The sequence below is a fragment of the Mus caroli genome, unplaced genomic scaffold (assembly GCF_978045245.1).
Source record: "Mus caroli unplaced genomic scaffold, Mus_caroli_1 scaffold_17, whole genome shotgun sequence".
Lineage (NCBI taxonomy): Eukaryota > Metazoa > Chordata > Mammalia > Rodentia > Muridae > Mus > Mus caroli.
In genome coordinates, this window is record NW_028227272.1 from 93,707,166 (window position 1) to 93,726,044 (window position 18,879).

The 18,879-nt window shown below is 44.3% G+C and overlaps 1 protein-coding gene across 2 annotated transcripts in view; it reads right to left on the reverse strand.

Annotated features, from left to right (window-relative positions):
* Positions 1 to 18,879, reverse strand: part of Dscam (DS cell adhesion molecule) — a 580,573-nt gene that overhangs the window by 75,149 nt on the left and 486,545 nt on the right. For both annotated transcript variants that reach the window (XM_085832094.1, XM_021184771.3), the window contains exons 18-20: positions 17,570 to 17,716; positions 11,491 to 11,646; positions 6,340 to 6,473 (exon numbers count right to left, since the gene is read on the reverse strand). In XM_085832094.1, coding sequence (XP_085688220.1) covers positions 6,340 to 6,473; positions 11,491 to 11,646; positions 17,570 to 17,716 — 437 coding nt within the window. The remainder of the gene's footprint in view (positions 1 to 6,339; positions 6,474 to 11,490; positions 11,647 to 17,569; positions 17,717 to 18,879) is intronic.

Here is an 18,879-nt window from a genome sequence, read left to right on the forward strand (position 1 = left end):
CACCCACACAAGGCTTATGCATGTAATATCTGCAATCCCCACACTGGGAGACCTTAGAATAGATACCAGGAGCTCACTGGCCAGTCACTCTAATGGTTTAATAAGGGAGTCTAAAGTCACTAATAGTCTATGTAGGGAGATCTGGGTTCAGTGGGAGACTTTCTCACAAAGAAAGAATAGGTAAGATAGAGGGAAATAGTCACCTTACATTGACCCATGGCTTCTACAAATACGTACACACACACACACACACACACACACACACACACATACTCATACATGCATGTGCACATACAATACATACCCCCTATAGCATAAACATTGTACTGAAGACTTAGAATCATATCCATTAGAATTGGATAGGTAGCACAGAGGAATTTACAAGGAAGCTTCCAGAATACAGTCCTCAAGAGTTTTTATAAACTAGAATTGTTTTCTTATGACTGGTGCAATTATATGTGTCTTTGCTTCTATAAAACATTTCCAGGTTTCTTACAGCCCCGTGTTCAGTGGGAGGATGCCAAAGGTTAGAACTATGTGCCTTCCCATGAGTACAGGGGACCCGGCAAATGTCTGTACCAAGAAGAAAACTCAACAAAGGTCTTGCGAGCTTGGTAAATTACAGGTGTATAAATGAAGCACAAAGATCTATTCTTTGCCTGACTTGGGATGTCAACATAGTTTCTAGATTGGCTATCTGAAAATAAAGGGGCCCACAGGTAAGCTTGCTGTGGAAGAACAAAGAAGGAGTGATTCCATGCCAGGCACGAAAAGGCTTGGGCATGTAGTTTTTATCTCTCAGGCGCAGAAAGCACCCAGTGTCTGCAGGATGCTTTCCTTCTTGGTGAGGAAAAGATACTGTTCAGTTTAGCCTCCCTTGGATGAGTCAAAGCCATAACCTACAAAGCGTACATCAGCCAGTTATCTCTTAGGTAGGTATCTCAGAGACTAACAGTGCCTCCTCTACTTGAGGAGTGGAATCTGAGCCATGCCCATGTAGAGCCCTGTCTTACTTATTATTCATGGCCAAGGCAACATAAAGAATGAAGAGTCAGTTAAGGTTCAGTGTTCCTGAGGGTTAGAGTCCATGATCACCATGGTAGGGAGCACAACAGCAGGCAGGTAGGCATGGCACTGGTGAAGTAGCTGAGAGTTTATATCCTTACCAGAAAAGAGAAAACAGGGGGCAGGGGTGTAAACTGAGAATAGCTTGGCCCTTTGAAGCCTCAAACCCCATCTCCAGTGACACAGCTTTGCTAACAAGGATATACATTTCCCAATCCTTCCCAAGTCGTTCCACAAACTGGGGACTGAGCATTAAAATAACATGAGTCTACAGGACCATTCTCATTCAGATTGTCACATGCACTAAAGCACAAGGTCAATACTGCAGCACTGTGGGTTGGACACCATTGCTAGAGGAACACTGAAGCTTGTGAGGCTGACTTCTCAGGAAAGACCAGAGGCTTCAGGGTGAAGCTAGACAATGATTGCCAGCTGTGCTGTCTCTATTTCAGACTCAGTTAAGTGAGGGTGGCAGTAGGGTGGGTAGCTCTCACACAAGGTACTCATTAGAAGTAACTGGTATAAATATTATTTATTAAAATGTATGTCACTGAAGGTAGGGGCCAGGGCCATCATTTACAAAGATTCTGCAGAGAGAGAACTTCCAGGGTGCCATGGTGCTTAGTAGATTTACATTCTCTGCCTAGAATCCCTTTGTGTGTGCATGTCTGCATATGTGTGTGTGTATGTGTGAGTATGTGCATATGCGTGTGTGTATGGGTGTGTGTGTGTGTGTGTGTGTGTGTAAAGTCCGGGTATACACACATGAATGTATATGAATGGAACATGTGTTTGTATAGGCCAGAGGACAACTTTTGGTGGCAGTCCTTGGGAAATCTTTTATTTCTGTGAAACAGCCTGTTATGAGGACTTAATACTCAGCCTTTACACTAGACTGGTCAGCCCCTGGGATCTTCCTGTCTTTATCTCTCTGTAACCACCAATTCTGTGATTACAGATACATACCATCACCTGGCTTTTTATGTGAGTATTGGGGATCAAACCTCAGACCCCCAATTGCTTTACCAACTTAGGTTTTCCCCAGATCCACATCTGTTCTTGTTCCTGATTTTCCAGGAAACAGTGTCTTTTATTTCCCAAGAATCTGGCTCTGGCGTGTGTTTGAGGAGACAGCCTTCACCTGTGCTCCTGCACACTGCAGTGTGCTGTAAATGGTGCTGGATCGTCCTTGGCTACACATCACAGAACAGATCCCTGCCCTGGCACCTTCTGCCTTCCTTGGGAGTTCTGTGAACATGCTCTGAAGGTACATCAGATAAGGCCTTTCCCAGTGGGTAAGACTCTAAGTGATATCTGGCCAGTGATTTCGGGAGAACCATTTAATCCCCCTCATCAATCTTTCTGTAATTTGTTTCTTCTGTTATAAGTCCTGCCTGGGTATTTTCTCGAGTGAATGGAGCATAGAGCTAAGTTGATACCAACTCACAGTGTCCCTGAGCATGAGAGAGAGGAAAGCCATTTGCTGGCACAGCTGCTAATGCACAGCCTGGCTGCACGCAGAATACTTCAGCTTCTGCTGAGGCATGAGTCCAGAGCCTGGCTCAGTGCATGGTGTAGGGTGGTGTTCTATTCCTTCCTGCATTTGTTAAACAGAGGAATCAATGATTTGGTAATCGGCCAATCTGATAAGGAGCGGTAGAGAAGTAATCAAACCTAAGTCTGGATTCTAGTTGGAAGATAAGAACGTGGTTAGAATATTAACAACCCCAGGAAACAGGAATGGTGGGGCAATGAGGTTGAGCTGGGTCTGCCATATTGGAAGTGGCATACAGGTGGCCTCTTGCTCAGGATGTTAGTATTTAGGAAACCAGTGCTATACAAGATGGAACTCACAGCTGGAGGTGCCAAAATCCTGTGGCTAGATATGTTATATGCCCTAGGGGAGTACCTACCTACTGCTGTTGTTCTGATAAATAAGCATAGTATTATACTGATTCCTAATAATTTATTGTGGTACTTGTAGATTGGTGAATCTTTCAACCTTCCTCAGAGGAATGTCTTCTTGCAGTAAATGTTGATTAACACAGAGACCCACAAACTGGATGTTGTGTAGAGAATGAGATACTGCAAAATGCCCAGCCATCAATGGGATATATATGCTACACTCAGTCTTCCCAAGGCTGGATCATTATGGAAAGGAAAGCAGAAAGACTTTAACAGGCGGAGGTAGTAGATAATTGTAATGAAACCATGTTTTCTTGACATGACCTGACATTTGTCCATACGAATTTGCAGCATTTGGGACAGCATGTAACCTAAGCCAGACAAAATCCTAGCACAAAGTCCCATCTGCATCTGAGGAGCTAGTGACAATAGGTAGTAGCTGCTGGGAAAAGGAGAGACAATTTTTGTTAAAGGTGTGGCCCCTGGTAAGTAGATCACACCCTAGGGGCTGGGCCCACACCCGGGAGTATCTGGAGCACAAATTGGACTCAATGGATTTTTAAAAAAGAGGTCAGGAAGTTGAGTGGGCAGGGAGGAAGTGAATAGATCTGGAAGGAGTTGGGTTGGGGAGCAACTATGATCAAAATACATTATGCACAATTCTCAGGGAATTAATATAATAATTAATACAATAATTCTTTAGACGGTTGTCAGGGTTAGATATAAAAATGTGGACTTAGCTTCAGGTGATAGGACCTCCTGCCTACTTGGTGCCTTTGGCGGCCAGAAGAAGACATCAGATCCTCTGAAATTTGAGTCACAGGTGTTTGTGGGCTGTTACTTGTATGCTAAGAGTCGAACCTGAGGCCTCTGCAGGAGAAGCATATGCTCTTAACCAGGGAGCCACCACTCTAGCCCCTAATATAAGACTTTTAAAAGTTATCACAATTCTCTGGGTTTTTATTGTTCATAATAGTGTTGAGTTATTGTTATTGTTGTTTGTTTGTTTGTTTGTTGTTGTTGTTGTTGTATAGCTGGTATCCTGAGGTTCCGATTACAGAACTTGGGGGCTGTGTTGTCATTCTCTCTGGTTGGACAGCTAGTGTCTCAGTGCATTTCCTGGGCTTTTTGAGGTGGATGAATGTTTTATTAGGTCTGCTTTTAAACAGCCGGAGAACAAACCTGGCTAATTTACAGTTAATGCGACATGTCTGGCTACATCCAAGGTCTCTAGTGATGTTGTCTTTCGCAGATCTGAACTGGGAGAATAAAGTGATATAGCTGCCTATTCTTAAATAGGTGTTATGTGTACTGGAGAACAAACACCTCTTTTTAAGGAGGTCTTTGTGAGAAACAGCTGTGCTAGGGATCTTGGGGGGCGGGGGACACATTGCCGAGGAGCTACGCCAAGGGACTCAAAAGAGAAGATCAAATTAGAGGGCACACCATGTCCTGATTTATCTTCCCATGTTCTACATTCAACTATGAAATCATTTCAAGGGGTGGGGGCATGAAAACACCAGACTGAGGCACAAGAAAAATGACCAGAACTTGTGCTGCCCTCTGCTGTCCATTATTACACATAGCAGAAATGTTCCTGTCTCAAAAAGAAAATGAACACTCCTGGAGGAGAAAAGAAACATAACTCTCACCTGGTTATATACTCTGTGAGCTACAATAGCAACCTGCCTGCGAGATATGCCCACTGAGGTAACTAACAGTGGAACAAATGTCACCGAATTAACAAACCACCCATTGAGATGGAACCCATACCTGATCCTGTTAATGAGGTCGATAACATGAGATTAGATATGTCATGGGTCCTGGAAAAACCAACTACATTTCTGCAAAATCAACACAGCAATGAAGCCACTCCTGATGACATATTTTATACCCACAGGTCACTGCAATGTTCAACCTCCCTCAGGTTGAACATCCTGATGATGCGCTTTGCATGCATGCATGCCTGTGCATCGCCTGCCTACTTGGTGCCCTTGGAGGCCAGAAGAGGACAGCAGATCCTCTGGAACTTGAGTCACGGGGTGTTTGTGGGCTGCTATGTGGATGCTAATATTCGAACCTGAGACTTCTGCAAGTCGAACATTACCCAGCTAAATAATAATCAACACAGAGATTCACAACTGGACAGCGTGACAGAGAGTGCTCCACTTTAGAGCCCTCCGCCCTAAGTGGACTGTCTTTATCAAATTCCTTCCTTCAGGGCTCAGAGATCTTTGTGGGACAGGAAGAGGAATGACTGTAAGAGCCAGAGGGGAAGACAACTCTAAGAAAACAGTCTCCCAGACACAAAAGTCTGATGCACACATGAACTCAGAGATAGCGGCAGCACACACAAGGCCTGATGCACAGGTTGAAGCCATTTTCCCTCCCCAAGTTGCTTTTGCTCACAGTACATATCAATAGAAACCCTACACAGTAACACATATACTCAGCCAGACTGGATGCCCACTAAGTTTCAAAGAGATAGCTATTTCTGCCTCTCCAGAGCTGGGATTATTTGTGTGTGTGTGTGTTGGGGACCAAATCTCAGCCCTCCCCAACCCGGTTGCACAAAACACAGCTGAACCACTTCCATAGCCTTCTACATGTTTTTAAGTTTTATGCCAGGAACAGGAGATAGATACAAAGATGGATTAGGCACGATTCCTTCGTTTTGACAGTGCCTTAAAAATCTCTGTGAAAACATTGTAAATCAAAATCGTTCTTTTTATATTTTCCTTTCTCCAAAATTCCCTCTTTTTCTGATACGCCTTGGTATCTGCCCATGGAAAGTTTAAGTTGATAGTTATTATCCAGCATCATAAACAGTAGTGATAATAAACAGCCCAGTTTTAAATGGTGTGTATTCTGACCTCGGCACCTTTACTAGGCTGTGTCCGCTATTGTAGAGGGCACAGATCCCCACTGCCTTGCGCAGCAGGGGTAGCCCCATAGTGCTTTCTCAGTGTGGGTTAGGGCAGAGAAGGAGGGTGGGCTGGGGCATGCGGGGGAGAAGGAGGGAGGAAAGGAGGACATTTAATGCGGAGCCTAGCAGTGCAATCAATAGGTGCTGTCCACTGACTATCAATTAAGGCACAATTACGGCCTGTGCACTCGGAGTTTGATTAAGCCGCTGGCAGTGCCTGGGAAGCTGCCAGATAAACAAGGACTCTAGGCGAGCACCCGCGCCCCACGTAATAAAGCAGGAGTCTTCTGGAGGGAGGTGCAAATGAGGACTTTGCACTGTGTGTGGAGACAACATGACAAGAAAAAACACCAAGAAGGCCGAGTGGGAGGGAGGCGAGGGAAGAGCATCCTCAGTGAGGTCCTGGGAGATGCTGGGAAAGCTATTAGTTATTCGCCACTTACGGTAGGGTAGGGATGGGAGCAGAACACTGTGTACTTCCGAATGATGCCGTTCAGCTTCAGTGGGGGCAGCCAGGACACGAATACCATGGAGGCCGAGGCTGCCGCTGCCTTGACACCGGCAGGAGGACCTGGAACTGGAAAATCCAGGGTTAGTCACAGGGTGGAATGTAGCCTCCCATGGCTCCCCAGGTGACACTCTCTCCCCCCAGAGACTGTTCTAGTGGTCTAGCACCAGTGTCCAGGGTCCCAGTGTGTCCTCATAACTGAACCATATCAATACACTGAGCCCTAACACTTTATTTGGAGATAGGATCTTTAAAAAAGGCAACCAAGGCACCGTTTGTAGAGTGCCCAGTCACAACTAGGAAATCTATATCACTTCCTCCAAGGCCTGAGGGAAACTGGGAAAGACAGCGAGAAAAGAACATAAGACCTGGCAGATGGGACAGGCCCCTTAGTAAGAGAGACGAAGGGTTAGAGACAGTGGATGTCAGAGTCCTTTGAAGTGTCAGAATCTTCCTGTCCTCAAGTGAACTGTCATGCTGTGAGGGGCTGTGGGGATGAGGGTAGGGGTGAGGGTAAGGTCAGGGATGAGGGTTGGGGATGAGGGTGGGGGTGGGATGAGGGTAGGGGTGAGGGTAAGGTCAGGGATGAGGGTTGGGGATGAGGGTGAGGTTGGGATGAGGGTAGGGGTGAGGGTAGGGGTGAGGGTAAGGTCAGGGATGAGGGTCGGGGATGAGGGGGTGGGATGAGGGTAGGGGTGAGGGTAAGGTCAGGGATGAGGGTTGGGGATGAGGGTAAGGTCAGGGATGAGGGTTGGGGATGAGGGTGAGGTTGGGATGAGGGTAGGGGTGAGGGTAAGGTCAGGGATGAGGGTTGGGGATGAGGGTGAGGTTGGGATGAGGGTAGGGGTGAGGATTGGTGATGAGGGTAGGGGTGAGGGTAAGGTCAGGGATGAGGGTTGGGGATGAGGGTGGGGGTGGGATGAGAGTTGGGGATGAGGGTAGGGGTGAGGGTTGGGGATGAAGATGAGGCTGAAGGTGGGGTAAGGGTGAGGGTGGGTGGAGTGAGGGCTGAAGAGCATGACAGGATCACAATGCTGTTGTTTATTGGCTCACACCAGCTGCACAGGCACATCCCTATATTCTGAGGTCCTAAAATTCTAGACAGGACTGATATACTCACAGGGCACAAAGCCTCCAGTTCCTACTGAAGAGCAACATGGTTGTCAGTTGTGCAAACACACACACACACACACACACACACAAACACACACACACCCCACACACTCTATCTCGCACCCATTCGATCTTTAAGTCTATACAGTCACACATCAGCAGACTCTCCATGATGGCTTGAATGAGAAGTGTCCCCTAAAGCTTACTGTTTGAACACCTTGGTTCTCAGTTGGTGTCTCTGTTTAGAGAAATGAGGGTTTTGGAAAGTTAGGTGGGAAGGCTGCTGGAGGAAGCACATCACTTTGAGAGTTTACAGTCACCCACCCTCTCATCTTCCTCTCTGCTTCTTAGAGTATGACCAGCCAGCTTCCTGCTCCTGCACTGTGGATTCCCTGATTGCTGCTTTGCTTTCCTCCATATCATGTCAGACTCCATTTTTTTTCTGAGGCCAAAATGAACCCTTTCTTTCTTAAGTTGCCTTTGTCAGGTTTTTATCATGGCAATGGAAAAGCTCTCCATGCTTTTTGGGCTACGCAAAGCTCAGGGGATAGGTGGTCATGGGGTTATCTGGATTCTCATGTTCATTTTTTTTTTAACCTTCATCTATCTCACCAGAGAAACACTTCCCATGCCATGTGGGGTGGACACAGAGATCACACATCCCGTCTACCGTGGGCCCCAGACACACGAGCATTAATGATATGCTCAGTAAATATTTAAATTTAAACAGAGCTGGCTCTATGTATACATTTAGTGTGTTTACTTTTTCATAGAGGGATGGACATGCCTCGGAATGAAAATCGCAACTGAAAATTAATACATCATGCTCTGTCTGTGTTCTCTCCTGGCGTGTCTATGCTTGAGTTGTAGTCTGGGCAAATAAGAATGATATTGAGACTCCACAGATGTTTTAGAGTTCGGTATTCTTTGTGCTCAAAAGAATGAAGCCACATAGCAAGTCACCGATTCAACAATTCTCATCCCCAAGGTGACGACCACTGACACAGAACTACAATCTATGGATTTGAGGCTCTCTGATTGGACCATCGGAAAGGGCACAAATCTACCACAGGCCGGAGAACATGTCTATGAGCCAAAGAATCTTTAGAGACTGAGAAACTAGACAAGAGAGTTGTTCTTTAAACAAGCACCCTGTGTAAACATCCGTTTATATGAGATACTAGGTTTCTAATGGTGGTTGGTAAGCACCCTACTGCGCTGAATAGGTTTTTTTGTTGTTGTTGTTTGTTTGTTTGTTTTCCTACTTGACACAAATCAGGGCCATGTGGGAAGAGGTAACTTCAACTAAAAAAATGCCTCCATCAGGTTGGCCTGTGGGGAAGATGGTGGGGACGTTTTCTTGATCAGTGATCTATACAGGACAGTCCAGCCCACTGTGAACAGGGCCACCCCTGGGCAGTGGGTCTGTGCTATAGAAGAAGGTAAGCCATGAGGAACAGGCAGGTAAGTAGTATTCCCTGTGGCCTCTGCTTCAGATCCTGCCTCCAGGTTCCTGCCCTGACTTCCCTCAATGATGGACTGTTGTGGAAGCTGAAATAAACCCTATCCTCCCCCCAGCCTCTTCTGGTGATAGTGTTATCATTAACAGAAAGCAAACCAGGTCACTGTCATTTCTTCCCCCCCCAATCTCTCCCCCCCCCGTAACTGTCATTTCTAAATTACTAAATCTTTTGTGTTTCCTTCTCTTTATCCAGTCTTTGCTCCATTTCACTTTGAAATGGCAACTTATTTTAAATAAATACTGGCATCCAATTCTGGGTTCCCTTTGTCCCACAGCACCAGGATGAGTGGACTTTTCTACCCTCCTCCGCAGGGTCTGGTGGGGTTGTCCATAGCCAATCATTTTCCCATATATTACTTCTACCAGATATAAATGTAGAGACCAGTGGACAGGCGGGTTAGACCTTAGGCCTCAGGGTCAAAACTACAGTTTCTAAAACTGGATGACTAATTAAAAATGGATTCCAATTTTCCAGTTGACGGAAGCTGTGGGACCTTTCCTCTTTATTGGATTTCCATATATTTTCCTTAAAAATGCTGATGTCAAATCTTATGCTGCAGGTCAATCTTCTTAAATAATAATTCTAGAGATATCTGTATCATCAGTTAGTGACTGAAAAAAAATATTTCCCCCTGCCCTGAGGGAGGAGAGAGCAAAGAATGAATGTGTGGTAAGGGGCAGCAGCCTTCTGCACGTCAGTATGAGATATGGTTACCTCACTTCTGTTTCCACACATTGGTCAGTACAGCCTGAGGGCTGTAGCAACTGGATTCCCTGTTGTTCTGAGAATGTAAGGTGCTCAGGGTCCTGTGGGTAGCAAGGTGCAGAACCAGCATCCACACACCTCTCTACCATGCCTTACAATTAAATGGCAGCTCTTGTCATTCAGGACAACTTTGTGGGTGCCTCAAGACTTGAGCAACTTCCTCAGGACACTGCATTTTGACGTTATATTTCCTGAGATGAGCCAATGTCTTTGAGTAGAACTGGCCAACAGCTGTGCATCCTTGGGGAAGAATGGCTTGTGTGTTCTAGAAAAAAACTAAAGCAAGTGAGGGCTAACCACTGTGCACACAACTCACTGTAAGGAGGCCTGGAGAGTTGGTACAGTACCACAGGGGGTGTGTAGATGGGATTTTTAGAAGAGACCGCTGGGCCTGGCTCCCTGAGGGGAGAGCAGAGTGAAGGATTGGAACCCTCTGGATGTCTGTTGATCAAAGTGGTATAGACAGGGGATAGGATGGAGACGAACAGGTTCCATCCTTGTATCTAACCTAAGTCCCATGCTTCACTTCTAGGTTGCATGTGGCCTGGAATGTAAAAACAGTATGCCTGGAGTCCATGCAGCTGAGAGAGCAGACACCAAACTTGCCACTACCAGCTGGTGACATAATGGGCTACAGGAAGCCCTGGCTCTCCTTCCTAACCTGCCCCATGCCTGGGGAGGAAGATGAATAAGTTCAGATCAAGTCTGCACAGTGCTTAGGTGCTGCGGTGTCCTGGGTCAGCCTGTGTCTGGGTGCTTCTGCAAGGCTTCCTGGGCACCTGTTTGATACTGGCTACTTCTTTCTTCACAGAGTAACCGTTTTCCTCTCCACTGCTCTGCTGTGCTCTAAAGCCTACACTGCTCCTCAAACAGCCCAGATAAGGAAATGGGAGCGGAGGATGGGGTGTTGTTAAAATAATAAAGCCTGCAGTCCGGCTTTTGGATGGGGTGTTGTTAAAATAATAAAGCCTGCAGTCCGGCTTGTATGGAGTGCCAAGTGCTGGTCTGGAGCCAGATGGGAGTTAAAAACCTACTTAGTCAGCATGAGTCCTTGTAAGAATTCATAAAAAAAAAAGTCATGAAGCTTTGAATTCAAGCCTTTCTGAAGTGATCCAACTCATGTGGAGTAAGGCTTAGAGGCCAGTGCACAATTCTGAAGCAAAGAGCTGACCCTGGCAGTAATTTAAGTTATCTGAATAGAGCACAAAACCGTGCAGCAAGCATGAAGGCCTTGGGGTAAAGGGTGGGTTTTGTTGAAACAAACAAACAAACAATGAAAAAAGAAAGAGCTAGAGAAGAAGAGGAGAAGAAAGAGGGAGAGATAGAGAGGAGGGAAGAGAGAAAGAAAGGGAGGAGCAATGGGGAGGAAGAGGAGGAGATGTGAGGGGAGGGGGAAGGAGAGGGAAGAGGAGGAAAAAATTTATAGGAGCTAGGGCTAGTGGATAGCTACATCAAGCCAGGTAGCTAGCTGGGGGTGGAAGGCCTGACTCATGCTGGGCTATGTGGAAGGGCAGGGAAGACTGGAATGAACATGGTCAAGAGTAGATTGATGGTCAAAGGTCAAGTGTCAAAGGTGGGCCTTCCAACCTGCCTTCCCAGTGTGGTTTCAGACCAGGCATGAGCCTTGTGTGTCCCAGGACATTTTGGATCTGAATTCCCCACTCTGCGCCCACCCTATGTCTCACCGTCCTCCTTGGTACGGGTAAAGATCTGCTCGCTCCGGACGCCATCCCCTGCACGGGTGAAGGCCAGCACCTGGATACTGTAGTTGGTGTATTTCTCTAGTCCATCCAACTCCAAGGAAGGCTGTGTGGTGGTGACGTTCTTAATCTCGCCCAGCTCTGGAGGACAAAAACCAGAAGATGGGACCTCATTACCAAGCCTATCATACTCTCCTGCTGTGGCTGTCCTACCTTGTCACACAACGTACAGGGAGGAGCCATGCAGAAGTGTCACAGGGCACCAGCACCATGGACCGTTTGAAAACAAAAATCATTAGACATCAAAATGTCTGAAAATATCAAACAGAAAATTGACATGGGGAACAGTAATCCATTCTTGGTAAATCAAATTTCAGCATCATGGTGTCACTCTTGGAAAGTCTCACACTAGCAAATACCACAGGGCACCTCACCAGTGATCTATCTCTATATACCTAATAGCTGTTCACCATGAAACTTCTGCAAGGTGAGGATTCCTTATATGTACATATGTACATATTTGTATATGTGTATATGAGTGTATGTGTGTATGTGTATATGTGTATGTGTGTATGTGTGTATGCATGTATGTGTGTATGTGTATATGTGTGTATGTGTATATATGTATATGTGTATATATGTGTATGTGTATATGTGTATATATGTATATGTGTATGTGTATATATGTGTATGTGTATATGTGTATATGTGTATATATGTGTATGTGTGTATATGTATATGTGTATATATGTGTATGTGTATATGTGTATATATGTATATGTGTATGTGTATATATGTATATGTGTATATATGTGTATGTGTATATGTGTATATGTGTATATATGTGTATGTGTGTATATGTATATGTGTATATATGTGTATGTGTATATGTGTGTATGTGTATATGTGTGTATGATGTGTATGTGTGTATGATGTGTATGTGTATATATGTATAGGCGTATATGCATGTATGTGTATATATGTATATGCATATATGCATGTATGTGTTTATGTGTGTATGTGTATATATGTGTATGTGTATATGTGTGTATGATGTGTATGTGTGTATGATGTGTATGTGTATATATGTATAGGCGTATATGCATGTATGTGTATATATGTATATGCATATATGCATGTATGTGTTTATGTGTGTATGTATATATACGTGTATGTGTATATGTGTGTATGTGTATATATGTGTATGTGTATATATGTATATGTGTATATGTGTGCATGTGTTTATGTGTGTATGTGTATATATGTATATGTGTGTATGTGTTTATGTGTAATATGTATATATGTATATGTGTGTATGAATGTATATTCATTCATTCTTGATTAATGATTGACGTGGTGTGGGAGGGACAATTGCACTGTGGGCAGTGCCATCTTGGACAGAAGGTCCTGGTGTCTAAGAAAGCAGGCTGAATAAGCCATGAGGACCAAGTCAGTAAACAGTGTTCCTACCTTAAGGTTATTTGATTTCTCTTCATGATGGACTATAAACTACATGCTGAAATAAACCCTGTCCTCCCCAAATTGCTTTTCATGAGTGTTTTATCCTAACATGTATTTTGACATGTGTATAGGCATGCATGTGTACCAGGTACACATGTCCATGTATATTTGATGTGTGGAATCATCCCTGTTCATGTCTTCATCATATTCATTGAGGTAGGGTAGCTCAATCAAACTCAGAACTCACTAATATCCCGTGGTCTTGCTAGCCAGACTGCCTTGGAGATCCCTGCTCCTGCTTCTATGATGGAAATTACAAGTGGGTCATCATACCATCTGTCATTACATTGGTTATGGGCATCTGAACTCTGGTCCTCACACTTGTATGGTGGATGCTATAACAACTGAGCCATCTTCCAGGTGCATCATTTATATTTTTAAAATTCTATGGTAGTATATGCAGAGATTAGGAACCCAAGTTAATCTCAAATACCTAAGCTAAGATACACCCTGTGAGCAATTCTAGCTCTAGCCTACATCATTGACTATAGTCACCTTGGTATCCATAATAGTCCCAGAATGCAGTTGGCTTCCACAACTGGGCCTATATATTAGTAAACAAAACAGCAGTGACTGTGAGATCTGTGGCTGGTGGTCTGTGAGGGGTGACTGGCAAGCAGTCTGGCTGGTGGTGGTCTGTGACGGGGATGGACAAGAAGTCTGGCCAGTGATGATCTGTGTATCAGGATCTATCTCAAGTTGTAATTGTTCAGCCACACTGAGGCATCCTTGACTGTGTGTGCATGCCTCAATATGACTGAACAGACATGTAGTGAGATTTGCACTAGGACTGATCTGAGAGCTCAGCACACTCCTCACCTCACCTAGCGTGAACTCTTCTCTGTGTCAGCATTCAAGTGACAGGTGACGTGTGAGAACTTTGGTGTGTGCTAAGTTTGCCTGACTTTCTTTCCTGAGTGGGATCCAGGAGTGCTATTCAGAGATGGAACACAGTGCCTCCTTCACATCAGGCACAAGGCACGTGGCAACTGAAAGAAACCGGAATGGGGAGGCAAGTGTCTGCACAATTGTATGACCCAGAGCCCGTGGCAGAGCATAACAAGGAGGCCTGGAATCTACTTGCCCAGGGCCAGATGGCTGGGAGCAGGGTGTTTGGCACCAGGTAACTGTTCTTACTAAGGGAGGGCTGAGGTGTGAACCAGGGACCCAGCAGATACTACCTGGGTAGCTGACTACAGTGAAGGATACCTTTGATATGTTCCAAAAGCATTGAGAGCTATGGTTCTGATCTCTTGTCTCAACAGAGGTGGGGACATGCCAAGCCAGCCTCCTCAGGCACAAGCCCTGTCCATAGGATCAAGATGGATAAACTGAGGCAGCTAAACAGTCCATGGTTCCACAGTCGTCATTTGACAGGCAGGGAACTAAGGGACAGAAAAGCAATACATTGCCAGAATTCAAGGCCATGATCCCTGAGAGCCTTCACATCCACCATACAAGATTGTGGATACAGGGTCCTGGACACTTGGTAAACACAGGGAGAGGGGACCAGAAGGATGTGTTGTCCAGAGGTCTTGTGCTTTGAGTTTCTGCAGCATGTTGTCCAAAAGCATCCCACCCAAAGAGTCAGATGTTAAGAGCCACCTACTTTAAGATTATGACATGTGATATATGTGGGGAGTATATGTTCAGGGCACATGTAATAGCTATGTAATACCTGTTTACAGGGTGAATGCAATAGCTGTGAAAAGGGTATGTCATGTGTGCTGAGTTATGATGTTTGTGTTGCATAGTAACTGCAGTGTTCATACTGTGTATAGGTGTGTTTAGCATTTGTAGCATGTAATGTGTGTATGGTATGTGTGATGTGTGTTTTGTGAGAGAGCTTAGTAATGTAAATTGTGTTATATGTAGTGTATATGGTATATATGGTATGTTTGGTACTTGTGGTATATGTGGTGTATATGGTATATATGATATATTTGGTATTTGTGGTGTGTGCATGTGTTATATGGTGTGTGTCTAGTGGTTTGTCTAGTATGTGTATTATGGTGTGTCTGGTTTGAATAGTGTATGTGATATGTGGCATATGTAGCCTACATGTGTGTATATTATATTATATTATATTATATTATATTATATTATATTATATTATATTATGTTGGGAGTGTGTATGGTATGTATATGTGTAATATATATGGATATATTATTATATATGTGTTACGTATGTGTAGGTATAATGTATGATTTTATATATTGCATATGGTGTATGTGGATAGAGCATATATATGTGTGTATAGAATATGATATGTTGGAAGTATATGTGGTGTATATATGTGTAATAATGTATATGTATATACATACATTTTATATATATATATATGTATATATATATATATACATGTGGTGTGTGTATTTGTGTTATGTATATGTGTGTAGTATATACAATGTTTACGTGCATTGTGTATGTGTTGTATGTAGTGTGTTCATATATGATACACATGTGTGAAATGTTCTCTAGGTCTGATTGGGTCAGGCTTTCCTCTTCTCTCTCCATGCTCAGGGTTTGTGGGATCCAGGAAGGTTGGGTAAGAGATTGTGGGGTAGGTGCCAAGATATCCAGTGATCATATGGAGTGCCGTGCTGACCAGAAATGATATTTCTTAGAGGTGGCCCTTGAGCAGTGCTTTCATTTCTGATCATTTCTTTAGCTTTTGGAAGCCATGAAGAGAACATCTGTAATAGACAGTAACCACACTGACTTGGCCCTGGTTCTGTGAGTAGAAAGAAGCATCCTTAAGAACTATGTTTAATGATGTGTGACTATTCAAACTTTAAAGCTCGATGATTATAAAGACACCTCACAGAGTACAGAATAGTGTCCTATGCTACACAGTCAAATCAGATGATCACAGACATCACATTATACATTTTATTACCCTACGCTATGCTTTTTTTTTAAAGCTTTCATTTGTGTGAGGACTCCTATAGTTAACCCTTTTGCTTCTGCCACCCTTTTGTGGATGGCTCCTGCTGGCTTGGTCCACATGCATTAACATCCTGCCCCTGTTTATTAGTCCAGAGCCCCCTGAGCAAGCCCTACCTTCTCACATCTCCCAGTCTCAGTCTAGAGCAGATGTTCAGTTAATTGGGGTCTGCTGTGGATCTGGCATGTCTCGCTATGCTTTTCCCCAGTGCAGGGTAGTGTGGGGAGCATGAAATTCCACTCTAAAAGGAACCAGGTCTGGCAGTCAATTCTGGAAACACATCCCTTAGAACACGCATAGAAGAGGGTCACACAGTAGTTGTGACTCAGCAGAAGGCAGCATTTGCTATTGTGTCTTCATTCCTTAATTTGGTAACAGGAGTGGAGACATCTGCAGCCTTGAGGAACTCACTGTGTGAGATGGGGCATGGCTAGCAGAACAGACCCAGAGCAGGTCCTGAGCAGAGGTACTATAGACTTCTCTACTTGAGCTCTTTACCTTACATAGAGGGAGTCAAGAACTACAGTCTGCTTCCAGGCACAGAGGCTAAAGGATGCTCTGTGGCAGAGGGGAGATAGGAAGAAAGGAGGCAGGATATAAGGGGACAGGAAATGAGAGGCATGAAGAGAGGTAGTGGCAAGTGAAGGGTGGGAAAAGAGGGAACAGGAAGTAAAGGACAGGAAGGGGAAGCAGGAAGTAAGGTGCAGAAGAGAGACACACGAATTGATAGACAGGAAGAAGAGAGGCTGGAAGTGAGGGGTAGAAAGAAAGGGGACAGGAAGTGAGGAGCAAGAAGAAGGAAGGAGAGATGCAAGAAGGGAGGCAGGAAGAAGGAAGCATGTTGGCTACAGGGGCCAAGGCATAGAAACATGTTAGGAATGGAGAGCTGGGGGAGATATGTGCACCGTCTAAACCTGGGACTGGATTTAGTGGTTCCTCATGGGGACAGTGACACGCCCTTTAAGGTGTCCTGGGATTATTTCTGGAGCCCTCACACACTTCTACTATAGATGTGTAATGTTCCTTTGCTGGGATCCAATCAGGGCATAAAGGGGCAATGTTTAAGGGAATATGTTATATAGAACATTCCAGATGAGTGGTTCTCAACGTCCCTCATGCTGCGACCCTGTAATACAGGGTCCTCATGCTATGGCAACCCCAATCATAAGATTATTTAGTTGCCACTTTATAGCTGCCATTTTCCTAGCTACTATTATAAATTATAATGCAAATATCTGATATTCAGGATATCTGACATATGACCGCCCCCAAGGGGGTCACGACCCACAGGTTGAGAAACACTGTTCTAGATCGAGATTAATTATTGAAGCTGCCTGAAGTTTTGACATAGACACTCATAATTTAGAAAATACAATCATGCCTGATTCCCAACTACCACTCTCTAGTCTGCCTCAAGCTGTTCATTAAAAGGCATGTGCGTACACAGGCTCAAGCATCAGGTGTGTGTGAAGAAAGAAGGTAGTGTTCAAAGATGTCCCTGATGTCCCTCTTTAACCTAATTTCACTCTAAGGAGGGGGTCTGCAGGCTGTGTTTCCATGGGAACATGCTCACCACCCCCACTGTGCCCTCTTACCTCCATCTATGAGGTTGGCCCAGTAGATGACCCTGAACCCCTGGAGAATCCCATTCAAGGCCTCCTTGGACAGCGTGGACCAGGAGATTGATATGCTTTCTGGTGAGGTTGCTATGGCTTGGACATTTTCGGGAGGGTAGCTGGGTACTGAAATGAAACAATTACAACCTGTTACAGCTGTGTGGGCGGTGTTGTTGAAGCAATAGTGGATACACAGCTAACTTACTCTTCTAGCACACTAAGTGGAATGTGTACTCAGTCTCACGAAAGAAGAAAAAAAAGTAATTGGTGCAATCCCTATGGGAATATTGCAGCTCAGTTAAGTTCTTGAGGCTATGGATTAGAAGGCTGTTGGAAAATGTGGGAGAGAAGAAATATAACCACAGGGCTTCCCTACCTTATCTCTGAAGCCCCCCTTTTAAGAACATTCTGTTTTATTAGAGGCAAGAGAGACAATGAAATTAATATGTGCTAATATATATATATATATATATATATATATATATATATATATATATCCTATTTATTCACTGACTGATAGGGTCTCACTATGCAACCCTGGCTAGCCTGGAACTTTCTCTGTAGACCAGGCTAGTCTCAAATTCAGAGACCCTGCCTTTGTCTCTTAGTTGCTAGGATTGATGGTGCCCACCAGTATTCCCAGATTATATGCTATTTTAGGTACTGACTGTATGGCAACGTTAAATGTTGGAGAGAGGAGAGGGGCCAATTATTAGCTGAAACTAAGTCATCAAAGTACCAATGGATACAGAGATAACCACTCCTGCTGAGTGTGGAGATGGAACATTCAGGCCTTGCAGGTTCTAGATATTTAAGCCTTTTCTGGTCTGTGATCAAATGACACATTTTACCAGGAGTCATTTAAATGGCAGTGTTCTGACTTAACTCTACCAAGCACAGAGCCTTTTGGACTGGAGGGTTCTCTGTCATCAAGCACTTTTGGGCTTTTTCTGTCTTAAGGAAGCACTCACAAATTCATCCTGGTCACTAGGGGGCGCATCATCACTATGGGATCTGCTCCAGAGAGCCTGGGATCTCTTAAAGAGTTTTTTTTTTTTTTTTTTTTTTTTTTTTTTTTTTCTGGCCACAGAATGCTTGGGGACATAAAGCAATCAGCGGGGAGAGGTAATAATAAAATTTATAATAATATACAGAAAAATTCTAAAAGTTCTTGGTACTAATTTTAGGGAAAGACTTGGATTTCTGTTCTCTAGATGGGGACAATGTTGGTTTTACAAGGTCAAAGCCCACTCTTGCGTTCAAGAAGCAAAGTGGAAGATTCAGGAATG